A 26,324-nucleotide genomic window follows, 5' to 3' on the forward strand; every position below is an offset into this window, starting at 1 on the left:
ACCCGAGATCTCCAAGCCTAAGCAGTGAGTCAGAGGACTCCCAAAAGGGAGCCCCAGTGAGCAGAGCAAGGGGGGGATCCGGGGGGACACCCCAGGAGGAAGGGAACAGAGGAGATTCAGAGAGCAGCAGCTGGAAGTCGGGACCCACGCTCATAACTGAGGGCGGCAGCAGCTGGAAGTCGGGACCCACGCTCAAGACTGAGAGCAGCAGGGAGGAAGGTAGCCAGGCATCGGGTTCCGGAGGCTGTCAGCAGGAGGGAGGGCACGAGTCAGAGGTGGTCACGCCCTCCTCAGAGAGCGAGGCAACGGTTAAGAGGAAAGTAGAGAGTTGGGCGCGCGCGCCAAGTTCAAATGCAGCGGAAGCTGGAGCAGTAAGCAGCCCGGAGAGTGAGCCAGGTCCTAAAGCCCGCCGCAAGGAGGCAGAAGGATCAGGGGGGTCAGCGTCAGAGGAGAGTAGAAGGGAGGAGGCCCAGGGGGGCAGAAGGACCCAGAGACGTAGGGAGAGGCGAAGGAGGTGGAGCAAGGCTAGGGTATTAAGCTGGTGTGCAAGAGGCGGGGACTCAGACGGGTCTTCGCCGACCTAGAGCAGAAGGTGTAGAGCTGCACGCTGCAGTTCGGAAATGAAACCTGTAACTCAATAAAGACTCTTTTAAAGTGGACGCTGTGTGGCGTGGTCCTATGTGAGCTGGGACCTGGTAGCAGCTCTGACAGTAAGACCCGTCTCATCAAAGCTTCAGAAACCTGAAACCTCGCAGCGGGAGCAGAAGCCGCTAGGGGAGGAAGAGGGGTGTCTGTAAGCGAGCTCACAAAGGTTAGCAAGATGACGGAAGAACAGAGGATCTCCGCGCTGCAAGAGGCAGTGACCCAGTTGTCCTCAGAGGTATTGGCTTCCAAGAAACGGGAGGAGGAGACTACAGCCGCCTACAGAGACCTACACGCCAGGTTTGAAATGCTTGTTAAGCAAGGGCAACCGGGACCCAGACCGGAGGGCGTGGGATTGGCACGGAGAGCAGGAGGGCTTGTGGCTCACTTCGATGGGACTTTGCAACAGTACCCTAATTTTAGAGCAGACGTAATGTGCGCACTGCAACTGCTGGCAAAAGACTTTAGAGATGAGGAAGAGAAGGTGGGGTTCATATTGTCCCATTTGCATGGGGATGCCAAAGCCTGGCTGCGCAATTTGTGGAGGGATAAAGATCCGGCGCTTCAGAATGCAGATGCCTTTATCAAAGCGATGGATGCGTGTTTTTTGTCTACTATTGATGTGGATCTTGCCAGACGGGAGATTCATGGACTAAAACAAGGGAGGGCGAGCGTCCGGCAGTATCACGCCCGATTTTTTGCGCTGGTCAGTGCTTTAGAATGGGATCGGGATTCGACCCCTGTCAGAGACCTCTTCTGGGAGGGTCTAAGTTCAGCGGTTAAGGATGAAATTGCAAGGGGGGAGAGGCCCCGAAGCACGCAGGAGGTGGTCCAAAGGGCGCTGACTGTGGGGGTGAGGCTGGAAGAACGTCCATGGTGCAGAGATGAAGGACGTGGAGGGCGCGAAGCAGCGAGAAGTTTCTCTTTCGTTCCGAGGGAAGCAGCGCGTGCGCAATCCACACCTCCGCCAGGAGGGGGAGGGGAACCGATGGAGGTTGGAGGTGCAAGGGCTCAGTCAGCAGCCAGAGCCCTAGCACCGGCAGCAGTGAAAGCGAAGCCTCCTAGAGGGAACAGGAAGTGTTACATCTGCGAGGATCCAGGCCATTTGGCGAAGGAGTGTCCCCGGAGGCTCCACAAGCACACTGCAGCCTCAGCAATGGTGACTGCAGCAACGCAGCAAGGAGAACCACAGCAGGGAAACGACGATGTCTGGCTGGAGACGGAGGCACTGGGGCCCAGCCAGACGCATCTGTGAAGCAGTCCCCAGCAATCTTGCAACCCACGGATCCCCTCCCACCCAAACCAGTAGTGCAGCTCACAGCATCTCTCCAGCTACCCGACGGCGTCACTATCGAAGTGCCGCTTTCTGTGGATTCTGGAAGCAACGCAGACTTTATAGCGCAGAGCTTTGTGGAGCAGCACGCTATACAGCTATTGCCTGCCACTCTGCCCCTGCAAGTCGTCACAGTGGATGGCAGAGAGTTGCTAGGGGGGCAGGTGGTGAAGCAGACGCCACCGATGGTGATGCGCCTTGGCAACCACAGGGAAGTCATCAGTTTTAATGTCACCCAACTGTCGGACACGCCCATTGTGTTGGGCATGAGTTGGCTGGACAGGCACAGTCCGACACTGGCTTGGTACCAGAGACAACTGATCTTCGGCTCCTCTTATTGCGCAGAACACTGCATCCTGCCCCGACGGGAGGGAGAGGAGGAGGAATCACAACTGCAGTTGGGAACGTTGCAAGCGGTCCCCCACAAATACGCGAGCTTTTTGGAGGTCTTCTGCGAGAAGGAGGCGGACAAGCTACCCCCTCACCGGCCATATGACTGCAAGATTGACCTCCTACCGGGGGCGACGCTGCCGAAGGGGCGGCTATACTCCATGTCTGAAGATGAAATGCAGGAACTCAAACAGTTCATCGAGCATAATCTGGAGCGTGGCTTCATCAGAGAGTCCAAGGCAGTGGGGGGCAGTCCCGTTTTCTTCGTGAAAAAGAAAGACACGCCCCAAAAAAGACTAGTTGTGGACTACCGCCTTTTGAACCAGATGACCAAACCGTCTGATTACCCCATGCCCAGGATTGACGACCTCCTCGCGACGGTGCGCAAGGGACGCGTGTTCACCAAGTTGGACCTGCGAGGGGCGTACAATCTCATCCGCATGCGGGAGGGCGATGAGTGGAAGACGGCCATGTTCACACCGCTGGGCACCTACGAATACAGAGTTATGCCCTTTGGATTACAAAATGGCTCTCACTGTTTTCAAGCTTTTATGCATCACGTGTTGGAGGGACTCCTCTACAAGACATGCGTCTGCTTCCTGGATGACATCCTGATTTTCTCTGACTCGCAGCAAGCTCACGACCGAGACGTGAGGGAGGTGCTCAGCAGGTTGCAACAACATAGACTGTACGCCAAGCTGGAGAAGTGCCAGTTCGACACGACGGAGGTGGATTTCCTGGGATACAAGTTGTCGGACAAGGGGATAGCCATGGACAGCACCAAGGTTCGTGCGGTATTGGATTGGAAAAGCCCGCGCAACCGGAAGGAGGTCCAGCGGTTTGTCGGCTTCGCCAACTTCTATCGCAAGTTTATCAAGGGGTTCGCGATGCAGACGGCAGCAATTACGGACACGCTCAGCTCCAAAAAAAAGAAATTCATCTGGACGGAGCAGGCGGAACAGTCCTTTCAAGCGCTCAAGCATCTCTTCGCATCGGAGAAGCAACTGCTGCATATCGACCCCAGTAAACCGTTGAGGGTAGAGACAGACGCGTCAGACAGAGCCGTGGGAGCTGTCCTGCTGCAGCGAGACCCGCAGGGGGTGTGGCGGCCGGGAGCGTTCTACTCCAGAAAGCTCAGCAAGTCGGAGCAGAACTACACCATCTGGGACAGGGAGTTGCTGGCCATTCATGCAGCTTTCAAGGCGTGGAGGCACTTCCTAATCGGCGCCAAGCACACGGTGCAGGTCTGCACGGACCACAAGAATCTGGAGCACTGGCGCACGGCCCAGTTCCTGAACCAGAGGCAGATACGTTGGGCGGAGTTCTTTGCTGACTTCAATTTCCGAATAGAGTACGTCCCAGGCGACACCAACATCATGGCGGATGCACTGTCCCGAAAACCGCAATACCTAGAAGAGGTGACGCCAGCGGCGGCCATGCACATCTTCGCACCGACGGCGTGGGCGTGTGCCTCAGCTACAGTAGACCTGGATGCGGTGCGACGTGCATTGCGGGACGACTCATTCGCGCAAGACAAGATGGCGGAACTGCTCAGAGGCACGGCTACCACGGACGAGTTCCAGGTGCGGGACGGCTTGCTCCTACGCAAAGGGGCTGTCTATGTACCAGGAGACGACCTTCGCGCCAAGGTACTGCAACAGTTGCACGACGCACCCACGGCCGGTCACTTTGGCACAGAGAAAACGATGGAATTAGTCGCGAGAGACTTCTGGTGGCCCAAGCTGAGAGGAGAGGTCGCGGACTACGTCGCGAGGTGCGACACCTGCCAGAGGGCCAAGCCGGTACACAGACCACCGGCGGGACTGTTAGAACCGCTGCAAACACCGTTTGAACCGTGGGAGAGGGTGGCCCTGGACTTTGTGACGGATTTACCCAACTCGAGAGGCAAGACAGCTGTGCTAGTGGTGGTGGACTTGTTCACCAAGATGGCACATTTCATTCCGTGTGCGAAGGTGGCCACGGCGGAACAAACCGCCAAACTGTTCATAGATCACGTGTTCAAAGTGCATGGCCTGCCACGGTCTATCCTGTCCGACCGCGGACGCCAGTTCATCTCGTCTTTCTGGCAGAAGCTGATGGGTTTTCTAAATGTCAAGGTCAATCTGGCATCAGCAAGACACCCGCAGACCAACGGGCAAGCAGAGAGGGTCAATGCCATCATGCAGCAGTACCTGAGATGCTATGCCAATCAACAGCCTGCGACGTGGGTGGATTACCTGCCGCTAGCCGAGTTCGCTTACAACAACACGAAGCACGTGTCCACAGGAGTGACGCCGTTCTTTGCCAACAATGGGAGGAATCCCAGAACCTTCCCGGGACTGGAGAGAGTGGGGGAAGGAGAACCACAGACGGCGGACGCGTTCGCGTCAGAGCTGCAGGCGGTCCACGATCAACTCAGACGGCAGCTGGAGCTAGCTAAGCACGCCTACAAGGTGCAAGCTGACAAGCACAGGCGGGTTGGCGAAGTGATCCAAGTGGGAGACTGGGTCTGGTTGGCAGCCCACGCAGTGCCGACCAGGTCGCTTGCCAAGAAGAAGTTGGGGCACAAGCAGATCGGTCCGTACCAAGTCGAAGCGCAGATCAACCCGGTAGCCTTCCGACTGGCGCTGCCGGAGGGTTCCAGAATGCATCCGGTGTTCCACAGGTCGGTGCTCACTCCCTACAAGGCACCTCACAGGTTCCAGGAGCCAGGGACGGCGCCAAGTCCGCTCCGGGAACGGACGGAGACGCGGGAGGTGAAGCACCAGGACCACATCAACGAGGTCACGGAGATTTTGGACTCCAGATGGGGGGAAGAGGGAGTCGAATACCTCTTAGCCAGAGAGGGCACCCGGGCCAGCGCCAATAGCTGGGTACCAGACTACGCTTTGGAGGAACCCCTGCTCAAGGACGAGTTTCATGCCCTCTTCCCACACAAACCCATGCCAGCGAGCTTCTTCGACGACTGGTTGTTCACACCCACACTTTCTTCCAGCACGTTCCATGGATTCGACTCAGAAGGGGAACCCGCACGGAGCACCCGTTCCCCAGAAGGTTCACCGGCAGGTTCGGCATCAGGCAACTCGTATTGGTGGGACGATCGACCAGAGGAGCGATGGCGCAGGAAGTGGCTGGAGATGCCAGGTCGAGCGACCGACGCAGAGACTGACATGGACGTGTTCGGGGAGGACCTCGGGTTCGAGCACGGCGGTACAGAGATGGAAGAGCAACAAGTCAACGTCGACGACCGCGAGGGGGAAGACTCGGAGGTCTTCAGTTGGCGGCCACCCACGGGGAGCGACCTGTATCCAGCATTCCCTCCCATGATGATGGAGCGCCCAGCACCCACACCTGACAGCGGGGAGGGGGGAAGGGGGGGCTTCGAGGGGGGGATGGATGTCAGGGGTTCAGAAGCAGAGACGCAGAGAAGGGTGGAAACAGAGAGCGAGGGGGAGGAAGCCGAAGGGAGAATGAGTGATGATGACGACCCGAGATCTCCAAGCCTAAGCAGTGAGTCAGAGGACTCCCAAAAGGGAGCCCCAGTGAGCAGAGCAAGGGGGGGATCCGGGGGGACACCCCAGGAGGAAGGGAACAGAGGAGATTCAGAGAGCAGCAGCTGGAAGTCGGGACCCACGCTCATAACTGAGGGCGGCAGCAGCTGGAAGTCGGGACCCACGCTCAAGACTGAGAGCAGCAGGGAGGAAGGTAGCCAGGCATCGGGTTCCGGAGGCTGTCAGCAGGAGGGAGGGCACGAGTCAGGGGTGGTCACGCCCTCCTCAGAGAGCGAGGCAACGGTTAAGAGGAAAGTAGAGAGTTGGGCGCGCGCGCCAAGTTCAAATGCAGCGGAAGCTGGAGCAGTAAGCAGCCCGGAGAGTGAGCCAGGTCCTAAAGCCCGCCGCAAGGAGGCAGAAGGATCAGGGGGGTCAGCGTCAGAGGAGAGTAGAAGGGAGGAGGCCCAGGGGGGCAGAAGGACCCAGAGACGTAGGGAGAGGCGAAGGAGGTGGAGCAAGGCTAGGGTATTAAGCTGGTGTGCAAGAGGCGGGGACTCAGACGGGTCTTCGCCGACCTAGAGCAGAAGGTGTAGAGCTGCACGCTGCAGTTCGGAAATGAAACCTGTAACTCAATAAAGACTCTTTTAAAGTGGACGCTGTGTGGCGTGGTCCTATGTGAGCTGGGACCTGGTAGCAGCTCTGACAACTATGATCAAGCAATCATAAAATTGTGTCATAAAATCGTATCGTGCAGTCATCACCCGAGGCCTTTCTTCGTGTGCCTCTTCCGCAAGAGGTCCATAGGGTGACAACACAATATTTATGGAATGCTCTGTTCTGCTTCTCCCCTTCAAACTGTGTATATGTGTGCAGGGGAAGGGGGGCAATTATTTCTGTTTGTTATTATGGTTTGCATGTGTTTTTATATTGAAAACTGACCTGTGATCTTTGGATGAAGGTGGTGTAGAAATAAAATAAGTAAGAATAACAAGCCTCTTTCCACCAATGAATTGCACTTGCTCAGTTAAGACAACTGGGTGGCCCTGAATCAATCACTCAGCCTCTGCCTCAGTTGCTTACTCATAAAATGGGGACATTAAGCACTTATTTCATAGGAATGAGGAAATATTAAGACTGTAAAACACTTGGTCCATTAAGAGTGCTATATAACTGGCGCACTCTCTCACATGCAGCCAGCCCTTCATCACCGTAGCAGAAATAAGCTCAAACCCATCTCCCACTTAAATACTCTGTCTGCTATGGATTCTCTCCTTCCACCCAGCAAGGAAGGTTCTTTCTGTCCATAATCTCCAAAGCCAAGCAACAATTAAGGTTGGTTTAGCAATTCAGTTGTTTTGTTCCTCAGTATACAGTACAAGGGAACATCTTGCACGAGGGAATCTCTTTTACACCTTCTCCAGAGATTTCCCTGGCCTAGTGCTAAGTACTTTCCCTGCCTGTATGCTACACTAAGTGAACATCCAAAAACTTCTTTGCTCACCTTCCCCCATTCCTAGAACTCATTATTAAAATACTTAATACAGCTGGGCTGTCTGTCTCTATTTGCCTTCAGGATAAGTTGGTCAGGATCAGGTCCAGAGACATCCTTCACGAATGGAGATGGTCAGTCTATTAAACCAAGTTAGGAATGAAGGTGAGCAGTGGACTGAGAAGTGTTGCTTCCCTGTTTTTGAAAAGTATTGTAGCTGAAGAGCCTTTGGCTTCAAAGCAAGGTAGAATCTGAGGGCCTGGCAGCCGCCGCCACCGGTTAAACCACAGAGGTACAGCTTCCCTTAGAGACACCTGTATCATTTGTCACACACACCGGCTTTTTGCATTGCTCAGTCTACTTCCCACAGCAATGCCTCGCTTAGCAAGGCAGGAAGAACAATCCTTGATGCACCACAAAAGGAGGCACAAGGCGACAGAAAACAACTCTGGACAATAGGGCCATGCTTTTTCCCTCTCGTTAACAGTCCTAAATATTGATTAAACCCTGCAAGGTTTGTAAGGCTGGTAGCAGATTGCTGCCCAGAAGTAAAATTTATCTGTGCCGTTACAGACTCCCCCCCAAGCTATCAGGATAGATAACTATGCCCTGACTTGCCAACAGGAAAGGGAAATTAAAGCTCGCATGCCAGACTCATATCCTAGGGCTGCTAGGTGCTGGCCTGTAAACAGAGCGATTAGTCCTGCAGTTCTCCATCCTGCTTCAGTCATAAAGGGAGAGAGAGACTGCACCATAACCTTGCAGTCAACGCAGATGCAGCCTTCAGTGATGTTTACTGGTCTCGAGTTATTGCCAGGAAGCTGGATGGCCAGATATTGTTTGCACAGCCTTGGGAAAAAAGATAAGGTACAAGGTGGATGCTAGAAGCGGCAGAAGTTTTACCCATCTCTCCATTTTACTCATTTTTCCTTGTTTCTTTTGTAGAAACAAAAACAAAAACCCACAAAGAGGTCAGCTTCAGCCTTCTTTGGTTCATTTTAAGATTCTGAAGTTTGTATGTAACACCAGAACTCTGGTAAGATAAGAGAGGGTTGGCTTTTATCCACATCCTCGCTAAACATATCCCCAATTTTTTCAATAGATGTATAAATGAATGAGCATAGGTGCTCAGCGTAGGGCTGTCTTCAACCAACTCCTCTGACTAGGGCAAGGGCTTCTGCCTATGAAACAGGATGTTCTTTTCCCACATCTGCTCTGGGGTTTAAGGAACCCCTAGAACAGATCAGGAGGAATTCATGGGGAGGAAAGAAGAGGAAGTTCCTTTGTGTAGGTGGTGGAAGCCTTTGTGCTACTGGGACAAATTTGCTGGGTAGAACTCAAGTCTCTAGCTCATGTTACAGTTCCCAGTTTTGTGTGAAGTCTTGAGGGGTCCATTGAATGCAATGCTTTGTACTGAGACAGCAAAACAGGAGTGAGGAGCTCTGTGGCCCTCCAGGTGTAGCTGGACTTCAAACCCCCATCAGCCCCAGCCAGCATGGCCAATGGTCGGAGATGGCGGCAGTTGTAGTTCAAGAACATAGAGCCACAGGTCACCCCCATCTCTGTACACACACAGCTTGTGAGACTTCACCAAAGGCTTTTATTGGTAGAGTCTGCATTTTTACAGATCCAGGACCCATATTTAATTCAGACATGCATCTGGGGATCCTTTTCTTTCCTTTTTTTCCCTTTTACCATATATTTGTGTGGTGGTAGCACAACTGTAATGACCCACTTTAGATCACCTTTGTTGAAGACAAAGGTTTTAAATGCTCCTGGTATTGGGCAGTGCCTGGTTAGAGATCTGTGTGTGCAGAGATGCTTGCAGCCATACACACACTTTGATTTTATGCTACTAGCTTGCAGGTCAGAGAAAAAGTGAGTCATCATCAGTAATGAGAAGTGATGGATGCAGGGCTGCTCCCATTTTCTAAAATATATGAATAGAAGTTCCAGCTGGCATTTGAGATGACTTCAGCCTTTAAGAGTTGTAGAAAACAAACAAACCCACCAAATCACATTCCCACAGGTTTGCATTGTTTCCTTTACAGCAGAAGGCAGAGGCGTCCCAGCCACCAGGCAGGGGAGCAGTGGCGTAGCGTGGGGGGTGCCAGGGGTGCCGGCCGCACCGGGCGCAAAATTTGGGGGGGCGCGTTTGGCCGGCCCTCCTCGAGGAAGCAGGAACCCCACTGTCCTCGGACCTCCTCCGAAGGCTGGCGGTGGGGCGGAGAGACCTTCTCCCCGCGCCAGCCTTTGGATGGCTGTCCTGAAGACTTGTGGTGGGAGCAGTGGCGTAGCGTGGGGGGTGCAGGGGGCCTGCCGCACCTGGTGCAACATCTGGGGGGGGGGCGCGGAAGAGACTCGAGTGCTAAAATCCACGGGTTAGGGGGCGCAAATTACTTGCCTTGCCCCGGGTGCTGAGAACCCACGCTACGCCACTGCAGGGGAGGCCACTGTTTCAGGCACCAGAAACTCCTTCAGGCAGCATGCCTGTGGGTGCCTTGCCTACCCCCCCCCCCAGGAGAAGCCCCACCACAATCAGCACCATTTTTGGGCAAGTTTGCAGCCATTTTGGGCAAGATCTCACCTGAAACCAGTGCAATCTTACCCTAAATCAGCACTGATAGTGGTGCCACTCCTCTGACAACGGTGCATGCGGTAGGATGCATGGTGGTGGCAGCAGAAGGTAGGAGATGGCAGCAGCAGAACTTCCCCTTTAATCTCACCACCCCTGGCAAGAGGGCATTAATCAAGCTCACCTCTGGAGACAAGGGTCACATTCCAGCATGCCTTTAAGGGACAGGGTTTGTTTTCTTTTGATTTTGTCCTACTTAAGTCAACAGAGCCAATATAAATTCTCTCCGAGCTCTAATGTGACCTTTATAAATTAATATTTTATGCATTGCCTGGGATAGGGAGACCAAGTAAATCCACTTTAAAGAACAGTGCACTGGCCAAGGCAACGTCTCCAGGGTTGTAGCTGGGATTGTCTTTCGGGCTAATCCTATCAAGACGGTGATCATTAGCATGTGGATAATTATATTCTTAGTAACAAACAGCCATAACACCTAATCTTCTCCTCCATACAGCTTTATATCTCACAGGAAAGGGATAAGCAGAGCTGGACTGTTAGCGATCGCTCCCTTTTGGACGGTGCTAAGCACATCTAGGAAGCATTGTCAGCTGGCTGGTATTTCTTCTCTTTTGTTAGACAACATAACAGTTGCTAGATGCATCAGTGTCATTTTTCAGAACTGACTATGACAGAAAAGGGAAGTGAATTCTCTTTAAATCTTTAGCATTAGAACATCTCTACCTTTCTCTCCGCTTGACTCAAATCTTTGGGAAGGTCTGGGCTAGTTGCCTCCAAGTTTCATTTTGGCAGGTAAAAGTAATAGATGACAGAACTGGCATCTGATACAGTTTTCCAGTTCTCTGATTTAATCAGAGTAGCTCCCACACTGACTACTTCTGTGTGCAAGAGGGAGCAACTGGTACAAGTGAGCCAAGTATACAGCACATCAGTGATAGGACATAGCCTCTATTTTATTTGTTGCTTACATTTCCATTTTGCAGAAGTGTTCATATGGACACACTCAATATGGACATTTCTGGATTTTGAGTATCTAGCGAAGAAACACCCAAAACTTGATTATTACTAATTTTTTTTAAAAAAAGGGAGTATGGTATAAGAACATAAGACGAGCCCTGCTGGATGAGGCCAGTGCCCATCTAAACCCAGCATCCTGTTCTCACAGGGGCCAACCAGATGCCCATGGGAAGCATGCAGCCAGGAACCAAGTATATACAGCGGTACCTCGGGTTAAGAACTTAATTCGTTCCAGAGGCCCGTTCTTAACCTGAAACTGTTCTTAACCTGAAGCACCACTCTAGCTAATGGGGCCTCCTGCTGCCGCCGCGCCGCCGGAGCACGATTTCTGTTCTCATCCTGAAGCAAAGTTCTTAACCCGAGGTACTATTTCTGGGTTAGCGGAGTCTGTAACCTGAAGCGTATGTAACCCGAGGTACCATTGTAGTCTTATGTGACTGAATATTTGGTTCTCAGAACCTCTGACAAAAAGGGAAATCTATGGACTGGGAATCCTTTTGAAGATTCACCGATGAAGAGCCTTAGATCTGTACAAAGGGTAGGGAACATAGTGCCCTGCAGATGTTGCTGCTCTGCAACTCTCATCATCCCTGAAAATGAACCATGCTAACTGGGACGGATGGGAATTGGAACAAAACTTCCTGAGGGTCACAGGTTTACCTTTCCCAGTTATAAGGAAGTGGTAGCATGGTTTGCCAAGATTCTCCCCCTCCCCCTTACTCAAATGACCAGGTTGTTGTTGTCTGCTCTCCTTAGTCCAGATCACCCCATTTTTTGGGAGATAAAGGCCAGTTCTTAATCAAACGGTGTCTAATTTTCAAGAGACCAAGCTCTTCTACAGAACACTTAGCTAATTTCAGCAGTTTGCTGCCCTCTACTGGAAAAGGGTAGTCCTCCAAACAAATATCTAAGCAGGAAATTGACAGCAAGGACAACTGCAACTATGGTGGCGATACGCAGACTCAATCGCTGTAGAATGGAATGGACCTTATTGAGAAAAACAAGGTAGGAAAGGATAGTTGAGTGCTAGCACTATTTCCAATGCACAAAGACATGTCAACCTAATTTGTAAACAACCAGTGTGTTTGGATAGCCAATGCACAACTAAACCATGGCATGGTAACAGAGCAAATCAGTTGAACATCTGAAGTGGGAGAGAAAATCCCCCTTCCCTTCTCGCTATTATGATTATTTGATAATTAGGAAATTGCCTTCCACATACATGGTGCCAGGTGGCCTACAGCCATGTCCTTAAAAGGCAGAAAAGAACGACCCAGTGTAGGTTTAAAATCACAAAATGAACACCTAAGGCAGGTAACTTTTCAATTAGCTGAAAAGGCTTGCAGAAACAAAAGTGGTATGAGTTGTTTCTAGAAATCATACATAGTGGGCACCTGCCATTATCTTAGCAGGAATGCTGCTCTGTAGAATAGGGGCAGCTATACTGAAAGCCCTGGTCTGAGTTACTGTGGGGTTGACTTTTGGTACCTCTGGAACTTTTAAAGACAAACTCTCCTACAGAATGTAGTATATAAGGGGAAAGTGCCTGGTAGCAGACTGACAGCCAATGCAAATCCCGCAAACAAGATGGTACCATACAAAAGGGAGTCTACCAGAAGGACAGTGAAAATCTTTCCCCACCAATGCTGCAGAGGGAGACCATGAAGATAAAGGCAAAGCTGCAAATAAGCTGTTGTTCAGGTTCAAGAATCTAAATCCTGTACCACAGAATTGTAAGAATTTGCAAAGTCTTAAGAAACTGATGTAGGTTGCTTCCTACAGAGTTCAATGGGGCTTACTTTCTAGTAACCATGTATACTTGGATCACAGCTTCAGCCATTTCCTGGGCTGGCTATTGTAGGACCCTGCGACCACCATTCAACTATCAGACTGCTGTCTTGAAGTTAAATGGAGTATTATTCATAGCTGCTGGCAGAAACAGGAAAGGCCAAATTTTACAGTGGGCTTCACAGGAGGCAAACATTGTTCATTGCTGAATGCACCTAACGGAATTAGAAAAAAGTAGAAGTGAATACTAGACCCATCAAGGATATGGGGTCTCATAAAAATTGACCACGTTGATACACTGGTATATTAAGCTGGAGCAAGTTTGGGAAAAGAGGAACTTGTGGACAGTAAAGCAAATAGAACAAGGGATAGAGGTATTCTGTGAACACTTGCAACCTCAAACAGATCCAAAACATAGGCAGGAAAGTGTGTTAAATGTTTAGGGTTTTGATTGGGACATCTGGTGAATACTTTAAAGGATCATAACAGGGAATTGTATTATTTTCAGAAATCTCAGCAAGACTAGGTGAACACATAACTGGGATGAGCTCATGGTGGGAAAGGCTACTGGAATTCTGCAGTGTAGGTCAAAGTCACATGTGGAGAAAGAGGGAGAATCAGAGGGGCATTATGTTTGAGGCAGCCACCTTATATGGAACCCAAGGTTTAAGAACTATATAAAAAGGGGCAAAAGCATGATGGCCGTGATTCTTTTGGATTTGGACCACCAAAGCTGTGGGTGCATATGGGACTCTGGGGTGACAGGTAAGAACTGCTACCTTAAATCTCTACTGTTTAAGAAATGCCTTGTGTTTCTTCTTTTCAATATTTGTGTGACTTTATGGTTTTAAATGTTTGTAAGAAATTGTGTGAAACTTGTTTAAACCATAACCACATTTGTTCCGATTGCACTCTAAATCCAGAGAAAGACCAAGGTCAACAAAAAGATGATTGGAAAGCTTTGTAAGAGCTTCCAGATCAAACTCTGGTAACTAATTAAAGTCTCCTAAAAATAAATTCCTACAATATAATTGCAGAGGTTATATGGCCATCTGCCATGTGATCTAGTTGAGATTCTTGCATTGTAGGCGGTTGAACGAGATGACCCCAGGGGACCTTCCACCTGTACAATTCTATGATAATAGACTATTCCCTTTTTTACTATTGATGAGTTTTCTAGTAAAACATAGCTAATTCCTCTCAGCCGCATAACTATAGCCTAGCACTGAGTAAGTAGCACACTGCCTAGCATGCAGAGAGAGCGAAGCAGAGAGTCACAACTTCTTTTCAGATCTATGCGGTTGCTCTGGCTAAGTAAAGGATGTTGTAACTTCCAGTTAAGCCATATCAAACTTATGTTTAATTTGTCTGATATGGCTTAACCGAAAGCTACAAGTTAATTAAAGGCAATCTGTTCTGTCTCTGATATCCTTATCGAGGCTACACAAAACTAAAGGCCAATTCACTGTTGCTTTCAAATGTATGTATTGCAGAAGCACAAAGTCACATTGGGCTTCTGATTTCCTCTATGCAGAAGGGTACAATAATATCTAAAGCATTTCCTAGAAAATGCAAGGCAGTAATCAGGATACAAATTCAGTAAGAAGTTGAAGCTCTAGCAGAAGATATATTCTAGTTAGCATGCTGCACTGCATCAAGTATTTCAGAATCCTACAAATTGTGACACTGCAAGTTAGTTACTGCACATAAGGAAAAAGATTATCACCCAATGTTTAGATGAAAGCTAAGTACAAGTGAAGTAATGGAAAATAAGGCTTTATTTTTAAAAATTTAAAAATGAAAAACATGAAAATCATTCAGAGAACAATTCAGAGCACTCCCACCCTGGTTCCATTAAATGATTAGACTTAACAAGTTGTTAGCGGAGGTGGCACTTTAAATGTTGCTGAAACAGTCCAGAAACTTCGTCCCTCACAAAAGGGAAGAATCGAGCTCTAGTCTAAGGGCTTCTCAGGTATCCTCAACACAATGACACAGTCATTAGGAATTCGAGAAATAAAAGGTTTTAGCACAGTTCCCCAAGTAAGAAATGGCTGTTGCTGAAAGCTGTTCAGAAAAAAGGTTGATCCAGTTTAACTGAAATATGCAAGAAGAGCGAATAAACCCAGGGCTTTCTTTGATGCAATCACAAGCTCTCAGTGAAATTTTTCATCGGATGGGTAACTGTAAAACATGCATCCTTTTAAAAGGATGTTCTAATAACAGTACAGGATTAAGGACCTGAAAATAAAGTCTGAGCTAGAGATATATTGATTTGTAAAACCCCTGTTGTTTAATTAGTGTTTAATAATGATCCTGGCTAGGATCATTATAATCTCATAGGTTTCTAGGTATCATAGTTATTAAAAAAGGCAAGTATTAGCCATTGGACTTTTAGGCAGCAACTTCAGGTCTAACTGCAGCTGGCATAATATAAACACTGCATTAGTTTTCAAAGAGGCACATTAAGGGGGGGGAGTTTGTGAAAAGCAGTATCTTTAAAATAAGAGTTGTGATTTAAACAACGATCAGCTGTAAATTTTCTCGGCAAGGATTATTTAGAAGCAATATTGCAGTCTTCACACTCTTGTCACCCCATCACAAAGGAATCATTAAACCAGAAACTTGGAGTTATTTACTTCTGCTTGCAACCCTGGGCAAGTAAAGAATTCAGGATCCTTATTCCCAACCCACGGCTATCTGAATGATTGGTACTTAACAAAACCAATTTACTTTCCTCCAGCATGACAGCTGCCTGGCTTCAACTCCGCAGAACAGGAATATAGCTGGCATCTGGCAAAACAATGAAAATGACAACACTGAAAGGGCGCAACTGAAAGGAGCTAGCCAGCTACTCAGATGCAAGATGTACATTCCTATAAATAAAATTACAACTTTTTTAAAGAAAGAAAGCCCAAGTTTAATGTGGGTTTTTTCCATCAGTTTGGGAGATCTGGAATAAAAATATTCCCTAGTACAGTAACAGAGGCAAATGGCATCTACAAATGAACAAATCCCACTTGTGGAAGATATACATTTAAAAAGGACATTGATTGTAGCTGAACACTGACATGTTCAGTTGCTTGTGGTAACTATTCCTAAAAAAAAATATAACTGGCTTAACCAGTTATGCCAAATATCCATCAGTTTTTGATACAAAGAAAAAAGCCACCCAAGTTTGTGTTTTAATGGCATATTTGATACAAGACAGAGAAAGTTAGCATATTGTACCCAAATGGCAGGGCTCTTCAGCCTCACCCACCAAGCATACTTAGCCCCCAACTTCCAGATGAATTTCACTGATCAACTCAGTGAAGGTTTGTAATCCTAGTTTAAATAAATGTACATGGCTGAACAAATGTATCTGCATCCCGGTATGACAAACAGGAATTAAGACTTCTAGGTAAAGATGACATTCCCTGCAAACCTAGTGTATAAAGGCCACACAGAATGTATTACACAAGTCTCCTTTTTTAAACACAGAAAGCAAAACAAATACACTTTCAATATTCTAAACCTCATGGTTGCAAGGAATACTTTAACAGCACTGGCAGATTTTGCCAAATTCTGATTGGCATGCCGAAGGTTATTGGTGCAATCCACGGTTGTCAAACAACGTAATAGCAGGAAGCAAGGCTAGAAAAGACCTTTGCCCAAGATATTGAAAATGCCGCTGCCAATGAGTAAATATTGGGCTGACTCAGGCTGCTTCAAATGTTCTGGTCAATGTTAAGATATCTATACTAGTCCTAATTCCTTTCCTGTTGCTGTTCATCTGCCTCCTGAGTTACAAGTTCTTGGGTACCAGGCCACAAAAAATTGGAACATAAAGTTATATAGATACAGCTTCCCAGGAAGTTGTAAAATCCAGGGGTATGCAAGGTAACTTCACCTGGTTACTTTCATCTGCTATAAATTTTGGAAAGGTGTTTGTGCGTTCGCTATGCATTTGGATCCTTCTTAAGATATTGTAACCAAACTTTGCATGATGGTTACTGAGTTCAGACATCAGGTTCTCCTCAATGTTTGGATGCAATTTTGAATCAAGATAGTAGACTGAACCTTACAAATGATACTGATTTTAACTGCACTGGCTGAGCAGCATCAGGTACAAGTCTGCTAGTTTAACTCAAGTGTTTTAAGGAAAAAGAGCCTGGAAGAAAACAGTTATGGGATACAGAAGGCAGCCATCCTTTTAACACATACTGTTGGCATTCACAAAAAATGATAGTTTTGTGCAAGTATGGAGTTAAGGCTGGCAAGTGATATATGGATCCCTGCCTGAGTGATATGGTAGTATTTTGGAAATGAATAATTAGTACTTTCACAATGCATCAGCCAGTAGATGGGAATTCTCCCTAGGTTGCTGGTAATGGGGTAAGCAGAAAAACAAGAAGAGAATTTTGAAGCATACCCAATTAATCATTAAACTTGCTTTTAAGTGTTATTTGGACATCAGATCTTTTCACTATATTGCAGACCTTCAGGGTAGAGACTGTTGTGTATGGAGGTACAAGACCCATCTTAACACATAACACCCATCTCCATTAATGAAACAAAAAACCTTGAAGCAGCAACATATCCTGAAAGAATACAGCTACCTTAAGATACACACAACCACATCTTATTTCAAGACAAAACACACACACGTAAAAATACCTGCCATATTACAACAGCAGATACGAGTAGGAAGTTTCTGGGCTGCAGAGAAGCAGTTCTTCATAAAATGGGTTTTTTATTGTATTTTTTCAGACTCCATACACTCCATATAAAAAAGCTTTACCTTCATATAATGTTTCCAGAAGCTCCCACAGGGAGAGGTAAAAGAGGCAACTACAGCTTCTTCCATACCTACTTTTTCTGGGGCAAACTTACAAACTTACTGCAAAATCCAGCAGCTTTTCTTTAAAATAGAAAGCATATGTAATTGTGGAAATGGACTGCTGGTTCACACATTACATATCTCACGAATCTTATTAGTCCATGGTTGGTTTGGTGTCATCAACAAATTAAGAATTACAAAAAGGTGCTTCTTACAGGGTGATCATTTTTTACACAACAGAAGGGTACTTAGTTGGATACAGTTAACACAGTGTCTCTTTTTGTGCTCTAGTTAAAGGATCTGCTGACTAGTTACACGCAGCAGAGGTTATAGTTATGATCTCCAGTTGTAGTGCACGAGAACTCAACTTGTAAACATATGACAATGTTGGAACTTGACACAGGCTTTCAGGAGCTACCTGCTTATTTTTAAGATTACGTTTTGAATAGATATTCCCCATTTTTCTTTTGCCGACTGCACAGAGTTGTGAGCCACAGCACAGCCTTGCAGAGGGCGGCATTGTCTTCTGATGTGTAACAAAGCTTGTTTGATGGAGTGCAGAAAGTTTTGAGAACATAGAAATCTTTAGTTTTCTCCTTTAGTAAGCAAAAAGTCAGCAGGTAATGGCAAGTAGAAGTTTGGATTTAAAAAATAATAAAAAAGGAGTGGTGAAGACTTGAGAAAGCTCCAAGCATACAGCTGACAGGAAGAATAGAAGACTGTTGGCTGGCTGCAACTGCCTTTAGATGGGTCTTGTTATCTTTCAGGGATGAGCACGGCTTCCACAAGATTCCCTAATCCTGTCAAAAATAACAACAAAAATAAAAACACAACTTCCTGTCATGTCAGGGCATGCATCTTTTAGCTTATGTAAGACGGCAGTAAAAAAAAACTTTTCATAGAGAATCTAATGCACCTCAAGCTTCTTGGAAGTAGCTCCAACATTTTCTGCAGCAGAATCAGAAGTGGCTAGCCAATCATATGACTATCTGAGAAAAGTACTGACATAAATAGCTGGGAAAGAGCCTTTAATTACCCATCAATTCCCATCCTGCTAGCCTTCAAACCACACAAGCAAGAGAGATGAGATGCCATCTTAAGATGTTTACCTCAGCCACAAGCCTTACCAAGAGCAGGACAACAGCTCTTCAGAGATCCACTTTTTTGTCTTAAAAGCAGAAACTCCTAAGCTTTATATCAACAGGATCCACCAATAGATAGTATGGTCCACCTGCTGCCTCTGAAGAATGACCCAGTGGTACAAGAGACACCATTTCTTTTCCTTTGTTACCTACCACCCACCATTGGAAACTTACCAGGCATAAGCTCTGACCTACTATTTGAACATCAACATCTACAACACCAGAGATACATGAAGTCAAGGCTACAAAAAACTACAAAAAACCTGAGAAGTCTCTTCCAAGATATGATTAGCTATTCAAGTCTCACTTAACACCCCTATAAGCATGGAATCTGATTCTCTCTCCTAGGATTTTTATACCTCAACAACATTACCATTTTCAAGGTTAGGAGTTCTGAGTTGGACAAGCAATCAAAATGAATCAAAAGTGAAGAAATCTAGCCACGTTTGATAAATAGAAGTCCCAGTTTAGAGCATTAGAAATGAGAAAGGAGATGTGTGGGGTAAGGTGGGTTACAAGCACATGGTGAAGCTGCCTCCCTTTATGGACAACTCCCCTATGCTCTCCTTGTCTGCAATTAGCAGCCCAGCCCCACAAATCTGATTAGTTTCCATAATTTGTTGGGTCACCTGGAGGAGCTGCGCTCTTTGCTCACGCAGTCATCGTGGGAGCTTGTATCGCCATTCCCCATCATGCTGCATGTCCTTCGCTTTTTCCTTCTATGCATCATTCCTTCCGTCTCAGAGCTAGAATCACACTAAACAAGAAATGGCAGTAATAAATCCTGACTATCAAAACAGCAATTCTGATCACTGATTAGTAATAACGTCTACATTGTCTGAGGAACAGCATTATTTCATGGTGACATCTGAAGTGATTACGAGGCTCCTAGAATCTGAGCTGTTAAGAGGCTATTATATTCCTATTTAGATGTCCAAAGATGGGGTAGAATGCAATTAAGTCTCATTTTTGAACATGATGGCTACACCTCTAGAATCTAGTCATTCCTGGAGGTGGGCCCATATCAGTTGGGCTTTGGTCCAAGATTTGGAAATTAAGCCACTTCAGTATTCCTTGGTGGACTGTGCCTGGAGACTGACTTTTTCAACTCCCTAGATCTTACAGTGGCATATCACATGTACAAAGGAAGAAAAAAACAAGCATAGCTCAATGGTGACTGAGTGTGCTCACTGCCCACAGAATGTTGCTGTCTATTCAAGAGGGGGGAAATGAAAAATGTGGTGGTTGACCCTGAACAGGAACATCCCACACTGCCACCTTTTGCTGAAGATTCACTTGTTGATACTACTGACCATCAAAACCTTTTAGATCATCTGCAGGGGTTGGGGAATATAGAAACCATTTATAGATAGGACCAGGACTAGTGATGCAATCATTTTTGCTAAAGCACACCACCTGAAAGTCAACATCCCCCACTCCATAACTGTTGTCATACAACCCCACCCATGACAACATGTGGCATGTCTGATGTAGTAACTTACCTCTGAATCAGAGTCTGACGAACTGGAACTTGAAGAGCTGGACGAATCACTAGAACTATCAGAAGCAATGCCTGTTGATTCCTGTAAGTCAACAGAATCTGCTAGTGCAGCCAGCTCAGGATGTTCCTGTTTTAGGACCCTTGAAGACAAATTTTCAAGAAATATTTGTTGGCAAACAAACTAATGGATATACACGCAGATGGCAACATTATTGTACATTTTGCACCTGCCCGTATGACACAGCAGACTATTTCACTAGCCAAATGCATCAGCTACAATTCTGGAGTCTGTGTTTACGTGCAACTTGGAGTGTTTATTAAAAGTAATTTAACAATATTGACTGGGGTTCTCATGTACAGTATCTAGGTAACATAAGAAATAGGATACAGATGTTCTCAATTCCCAATATGCTGCTTAAATGTGATCCAAATTCATTCAACAGTTCAAGCTAGCTGGTTCCCGTCAGTGTAACCATTGCAACTTTGAGCTTGCCACCAAAAATACCAGTTGCTGGAAACAACAGGAGAGGGCTCTTGCCCATATGTCCTGCTTGTAAGCATCTCAAAAGGAATCTAAAAGGTGAAAATGAGAAACAGGATATTGGGCTAGATGGGCCTTCCCTTTTGATCAGTTCAATGGGAAGCCAGATCAGACTACTCACATAGGTAATCTGAGAAATAAGTACTCACAACAGAGTGAGAATGCATCTGTTTCTAGAATAACTTTAACTGATGCTCCTTTTTCACCATGATAATACATTTCAACTACTGAACTAGCATTTTTATTTGATAGTTGGTAATTGTAAGTTTAAACAAAGTGTTCAAATGCATTCCCTGTCTTAAACTATATGTTTTAAAACACAGTTGAGTCACCTTATTGAATCTTGAAATCCAGAAGCCTAATTCTCCTTCTGGACCCCATGCAAGATGTTGCTATTAGAAAGCCACAACCTTTTTCCAAAATGCAAAAACAACTACACCTTCATCACTTCTGTCTTTCAGATATTCTGTCAAGCATCATCCCAAGTGTACTCAGGAAGCAACATTTAGCTTGTACCGCCAGCATCTGGGAAACCACAGAAGTAATGATCACATCTCTCACCTGTACCATTTTCTTGATAATTTTGGTCTTCCCCTTACTGTCTTGTGCCACACCACAGGGAAATTTGTACAGCTGGCAAAGTTCTGAGTGACAGCAATAGTTGTGTCAAGATTGAGAACTACATGCCACCAGCCACCTACAAATGCAACCACATAAGGTTATAAGCAACCAACTGAAGGAAGCACATTAACTATGCCATTTTTAAATGTAGGCTTGAAAATAGGGAAGAGCATGTTTGGAAACAGAGGTGTATAAGAAGCATCTTTGAAACCCATGTCTCCTGTACAATACTCATTCCAATAATGTCTTGGGATAAACACAAAGGTTTACAAACTTGGTCAAAAATGGCAGCCACCTCTGCCTTAAAGGTGTGAGGAAAGGGAGAATTTTTTCAGCTTTCTAAAATGTAGTGAGAGGTCGGCAAGGCCCTCTGCAAAAGCTACTGCCCAAGTATTCTGTAATGTGCAAGAAACTCAGGGATGGGGTCTTTTCTAAATCACTTCAGGCCAGGCTTTAGCAGACAACAAAAACAAGCTGAGACTTTTCCTACTTTTATAAACAACCCCAGTTCCTAGATAGTGGTCATCTTCACACATTGTGATAAACCATGCAGTGTTCAGCATGATGTGCATGAGTTGTGTGGCTCAGACACAGTCAAGAGGGCAACTTTGGCAGCATTTCATTTTACTTTCACTGGAACAGGAAAATGTTCTTAAAACCCTGACTAGCTTAAAAAGCGAGTTTCAGAAACCAGGGTTTGAAGCTGGCTTGTTTTGAAACCGACAACCAACTCTGTTAGAAGCTGCAATCCTTGGTCATTACAACAGGACAAGCTGAGATAAGTGAAACTGAACAATGTCAAAATCTTCCTCCTTGACACCGAGGACAGAGAAGAAGTATGTAGACCAAAGGCTTACAACCATAAAAACAATAATGAAGAACAGTACCCTACTGCATTATAAACAAACTGAAAAAGGAAAAAAACAACCTAGTTTGGGAGGAAAGGCAGGGTATAAATTTATAAATAAAGCAAACCCATATATGGGAATGAAAATGAGTATTTTTGTCCCCAAATCAACCCCTGATTGACATCGATGAAGAAAATTCAGAGCAGCAGAGCATGACACTACATAAGAGGAGGAAAAAGGACTGCTTAGCAAACAGTGGGTGAAATAAAAGGGTTTCCTTATACTCTGGGACTGTTCACCTGATGAGCCATCCTTCTAGGACAGCCTTCCCCAACTTGGTGTCCTCCAAATATTTTATACTACAAATCTCATCAGCCCCAGCCAGCATGGTTGATGGTTAGGGCTCATCTGGACCTACTCTATATGTTCTCCACAGAGAGAACATGTGATGCAGTCCAGTCCCTTGCAGATTTACCTGGAAGTACGCCTCACTGAGTTCAATAGGATTTAGAGTGTTCACTTACTTGGAAGTCCTACCAAACATGGTGAGACTTGCTTCCAAATAAATCTGTGGAAGGCTGGGCTGTTAGCCCCAGCATCCAATCAATATATCAAGTAAGACAGAAGACGCAATGAACTTTAAATGATAAATGAAATGGAAGCACAATAGGTTGGTTTTTATTTGGGATCTTATTGTTTCAACTAAATAAAACCATTGTATTTAAACAAAACTGTTTTGTTTTGCTTCAGTATGGTTTTAAAAGAACAAAGGAGTCACAGAAGAATGGAATTCTGTTTCCTCCACTGTTAGTGGCATACTTAATATGTAATCTATGTTGCACAGAAACTCTGTGTCAAATACCAGAGATCTATTTTTAAGATCTGACTTTTTATGATGAGAATATTAATTTCCCTCACATATGAAGCTACAATTAAAGACATGATCAATTGATTACATTTACACATTTCTTATGAAAGGAATAAGCACCTAAGACAAAAACAGTTTATAAGGGAAACTGACAAGGCAACTCATGCTAACTGAAGACTGTGATATATTTCTGATACAGAATCAACAGTTCTACAAAGACAATTGTCAACTGACCAAAAACCCTCCAAACACAAGAGACGGAGGCCTACTCCAGTCTGGTTATTATGTGACATCTGGCTCACGTCCTAGAAGTGTGCATTTAAAAGCCAAACACCTGATCTGGTCCACAGATCACAGAACCAGTATTTGCTACTGGGTCAGCCCCAACCTGCCAGAGACCATAATACCCATGTACCTGAGTTTCTGAAATTAAAAGTTGGAGGCAGAAGGAGAGAGATTATTTCCCTAAGGAACCAATTGAAATGAGGGTCCAAGTGTTTGCTTCCCTGCTTCATATACCTTTTCTGGAGAGATGCAGGTTTGTACAGATGTGACAAGAGGTGCTAGGCCTTTTGTTAGAGACACAACGCAAAAGTGATTTTAAGAAGCAAGATCAAGTGGAGTCCACTTTCGTTTTCTGCTTCCATTTCACCATGGAAGTCTCAAAGCTGACAAATTATCTCGCCTATTGTGCCAGTTAATCTGCTTGGCACTGAAAGGACATTATTCAAGGGGCTTCCTCCCACTTCCTAATCTTCAAAGGTTTAGCACATCTCCATCTCGGTTGCCTTGCTGAAGTATACATTATTTCAGGATTACCTCCCATCACATTTGTTATGCATCCTTCTTGCTCAACACACACAGCCTAACATAATAGAATCTATGAAGAAGAATCTTATGACACTTTGTTTTGTATCTGTCCAGGCTTCGATACTGCACCAGAAGTGTATCTTCTATAACTTCTCTTCAGCACAAAACTTAATAAAAGCCCTTACCTGGTACAAAGACAGTCTCTCCTGGTTTTTGCACAATTTCCAAGGGTTTGAACTCAGAAGGCCAAGTGGGAAGCTGAGTCCTTGGATATATTACCCTGAACCAAGTGATGGCTTCATCTTGTTGGTTCCCTCCTTCCTCACGAGTCACTTTGATCAACTCTCTGGGAGTGCTGGTAGGGAAGAGGCACCAGCGTTTGTATCCTTGGACTAAGGAATTCCAGGCACTGGTTCCCAAAGGGTCAATGTGGATGCCTGTACCAGATCGAGGAGGACCCATCACAAACCATCTGAACAAAGGGAAAAACCCAGCAGGGTTACAAACAACTCCACTATTTTCCTTAACGTGTTTCTCAAAAGCAAGTGTTTTCTTTCCATTTCCAAAGCAGTCTGAGATAAGTTTGCTTTATCTTTTGTTTGTATTTGAGGAGAGATGAAAGCAAAGAGATAAAAGAATGATAAGAATTACGTTGCTCTATACAAGTCAGACCACTAGTTCAGTATTGCCTAGGTTAACCAGCAGCTTTCTCCAAGCTCTCCGGAGGCCTTTCCCAGCCTGCTATTCATTTAACTAGAAATTGCATTATTCCGCCTCCCATCCAAGACGAACCCTTCTTCAACCCAGCTGGCTGAGTTATCCCAGAACCTGGGGAGACGTCTCCATAGAAATGTTACAAAGGCAATTAAAAGGTTGATGGCATATAAAAATTAAATTACAAATTATGATTATGCCAGCATAATGTGAACTGCCCGAGATCTATGGATAAAGGGCGGTGTACAAATCTAATAAATAATAATAGTAAATAGTCAAAAAAAAGCCTACAGAAGGCAAGACAGAAGGCAATTTTACCCAAATGAAGAAGTTAGAATACCTTTTGAAAAAGGAAGGTGTAAGAGACTGGGGCATTTTAATTTTATTTCTCATATTGTACTGCAATTTGGAATTCTATGTAATGCAAATATTGTAATATAGCAAAATATAGTAAAAGAAATAAAAGAAGCAACAAAAAATCAATTGGAAATTATGTAGCACTTAGCACAGTTCTGTGGGGGGCATGTTTGGGAACCAATGATCTGTACCATAATTTTGTTACTGAAATATGTTAACATGGTACAAGTGTGAAACTGCGGAACCCCCCCCCCCAAAAGTAAGGAACCCGATTACCCTGAGATGTAGCTATGAAAAGTATATATAAGCTTAGGAAAATGCACTGCAAAGAATGTAAGCCAAAAATGCGTAAATGCGTACTGTCACCAAAAGGGTGACAGTAGGAGTGAGGAGGAACATCTGGCATTGGCATAGGAAGTACAAGGTCATTTCCGTAAAATATGGGTCTTTTATGTCTCTCCATTTCTCATTAGCTCTTCCCTATTATGTTTTTTGTTAACTTTTAGTGAAAGTTCTGAAATAAAAACAACTCTGGTGCACCTATGCTGTATATGCAGGGAAAATGGAAAATGTTGGACCCCTGATGGACTGTGCATCTGTTTAAAAATCACTGCCCTTTGCTGTTTCTATCCTGAGGCATCAAATAACCAGTTTATACCTGTAAGGTGGCCTTCTCTTCTCGCCTGCATACTTGAACAGGTCATCTGTGAAAAACTTAGGCACCCTGTAATCCTCCAAGAGTTTTCTACGCTTCGGGTGCTCTCCATAGCTGCTGTCGAATATATAGAGGGGACTGTCATCCCGCGTGGTCTCCATGTATTCAATGTAATATTTCATTTTCATCTTGACAGAGTACCCATCATTGTCCTCCCCACACTTGAATTTCTGGTTCCTGTATTTGCGTTTCAAACGCTCCAGGGTCCATTTCTCTTGAGCTGGCCATCCTGCCTGAGCATTTAAGAGGACAACCGGCTTGTAAGGCTTCTCAAAACGTTCAATAAATTCTTCCACTGACAAATGGAGTGCGTCTGCCCTTTCCACATTGTCCTGAAAGATGGATAAAGTGTTCTCAATGCAGGATAATGCACATTTAATACTGCAGAATAATAGTGACCATGTTAAGATCCACAGAACAAGTGCAGAGCAAGCCTTATACTGAATCAACCAGTCAATAAGAAATATACATTAAGCAGCCACCCAAAAAATATTCCTTAGTTCTACAAGCACATAGACTCATCCAGGCAACCAATAGGCAGTGGATTTTATTCTGAATGCATCTGAGTAATAGCACTATGTGATCCACACTTTTAAAAATATGTTTTTAAATGGCCAGATAATCTGATATGCTTAATGAAAT

The 26,324-nt window shown here is 45.6% G+C and overlaps 1 protein-coding gene across 8 annotated transcripts in view; it reads right to left on the reverse strand.

The window, feature by feature from the left end:
• JMJD6 (jumonji domain containing 6, arginine demethylase and lysine hydroxylase) overlaps positions 1-26,324 on the reverse strand; it is an 87,449-nt gene that overhangs the window by 58,616 nt on the left and 2,509 nt on the right. For 6 of the 8 annotated variants that reach the window (XR_014214697.1, XR_014214698.1, XR_014214699.1 and 3 more), the window contains exons 2-6: positions 25,626-26,014; positions 24,082-24,368; positions 21,311-21,446; positions 20,210-20,348; positions 19,337-19,464 (exon numbers count right to left, since the gene is read on the reverse strand). Coding sequence is in view for 5 of the 8 variants with exons in the window: in XM_082204087.1 (XP_082060213.1) it covers positions 19,337-19,464; positions 20,210-20,348; positions 21,311-21,446; positions 24,082-24,368; positions 25,626-26,014 (1,079 nt within the window). In the remaining 3 variants the exon portion in view is untranslated. Of the gene's footprint in view, positions 1-14,503; positions 15,537-17,458; positions 18,366-19,336; positions 19,465-20,209; positions 20,349-21,310; positions 21,447-24,081; positions 24,369-25,625; positions 26,015-26,324 lie in introns of those variants that run through there. The other 2 variants (XM_082204090.1, XM_082204091.1) reach the window with 2 other exon arrangements.

The sequence above is a fragment of the Podarcis vaucheri genome, assembly GCF_965113315.1.
Source record: "Podarcis vaucheri genome assembly, chromosome: 2".
In the NCBI taxonomy this organism is placed as follows: Eukaryota; Metazoa; Chordata; class Lepidosauria; order Squamata; family Lacertidae; genus Podarcis; species Podarcis vaucheri.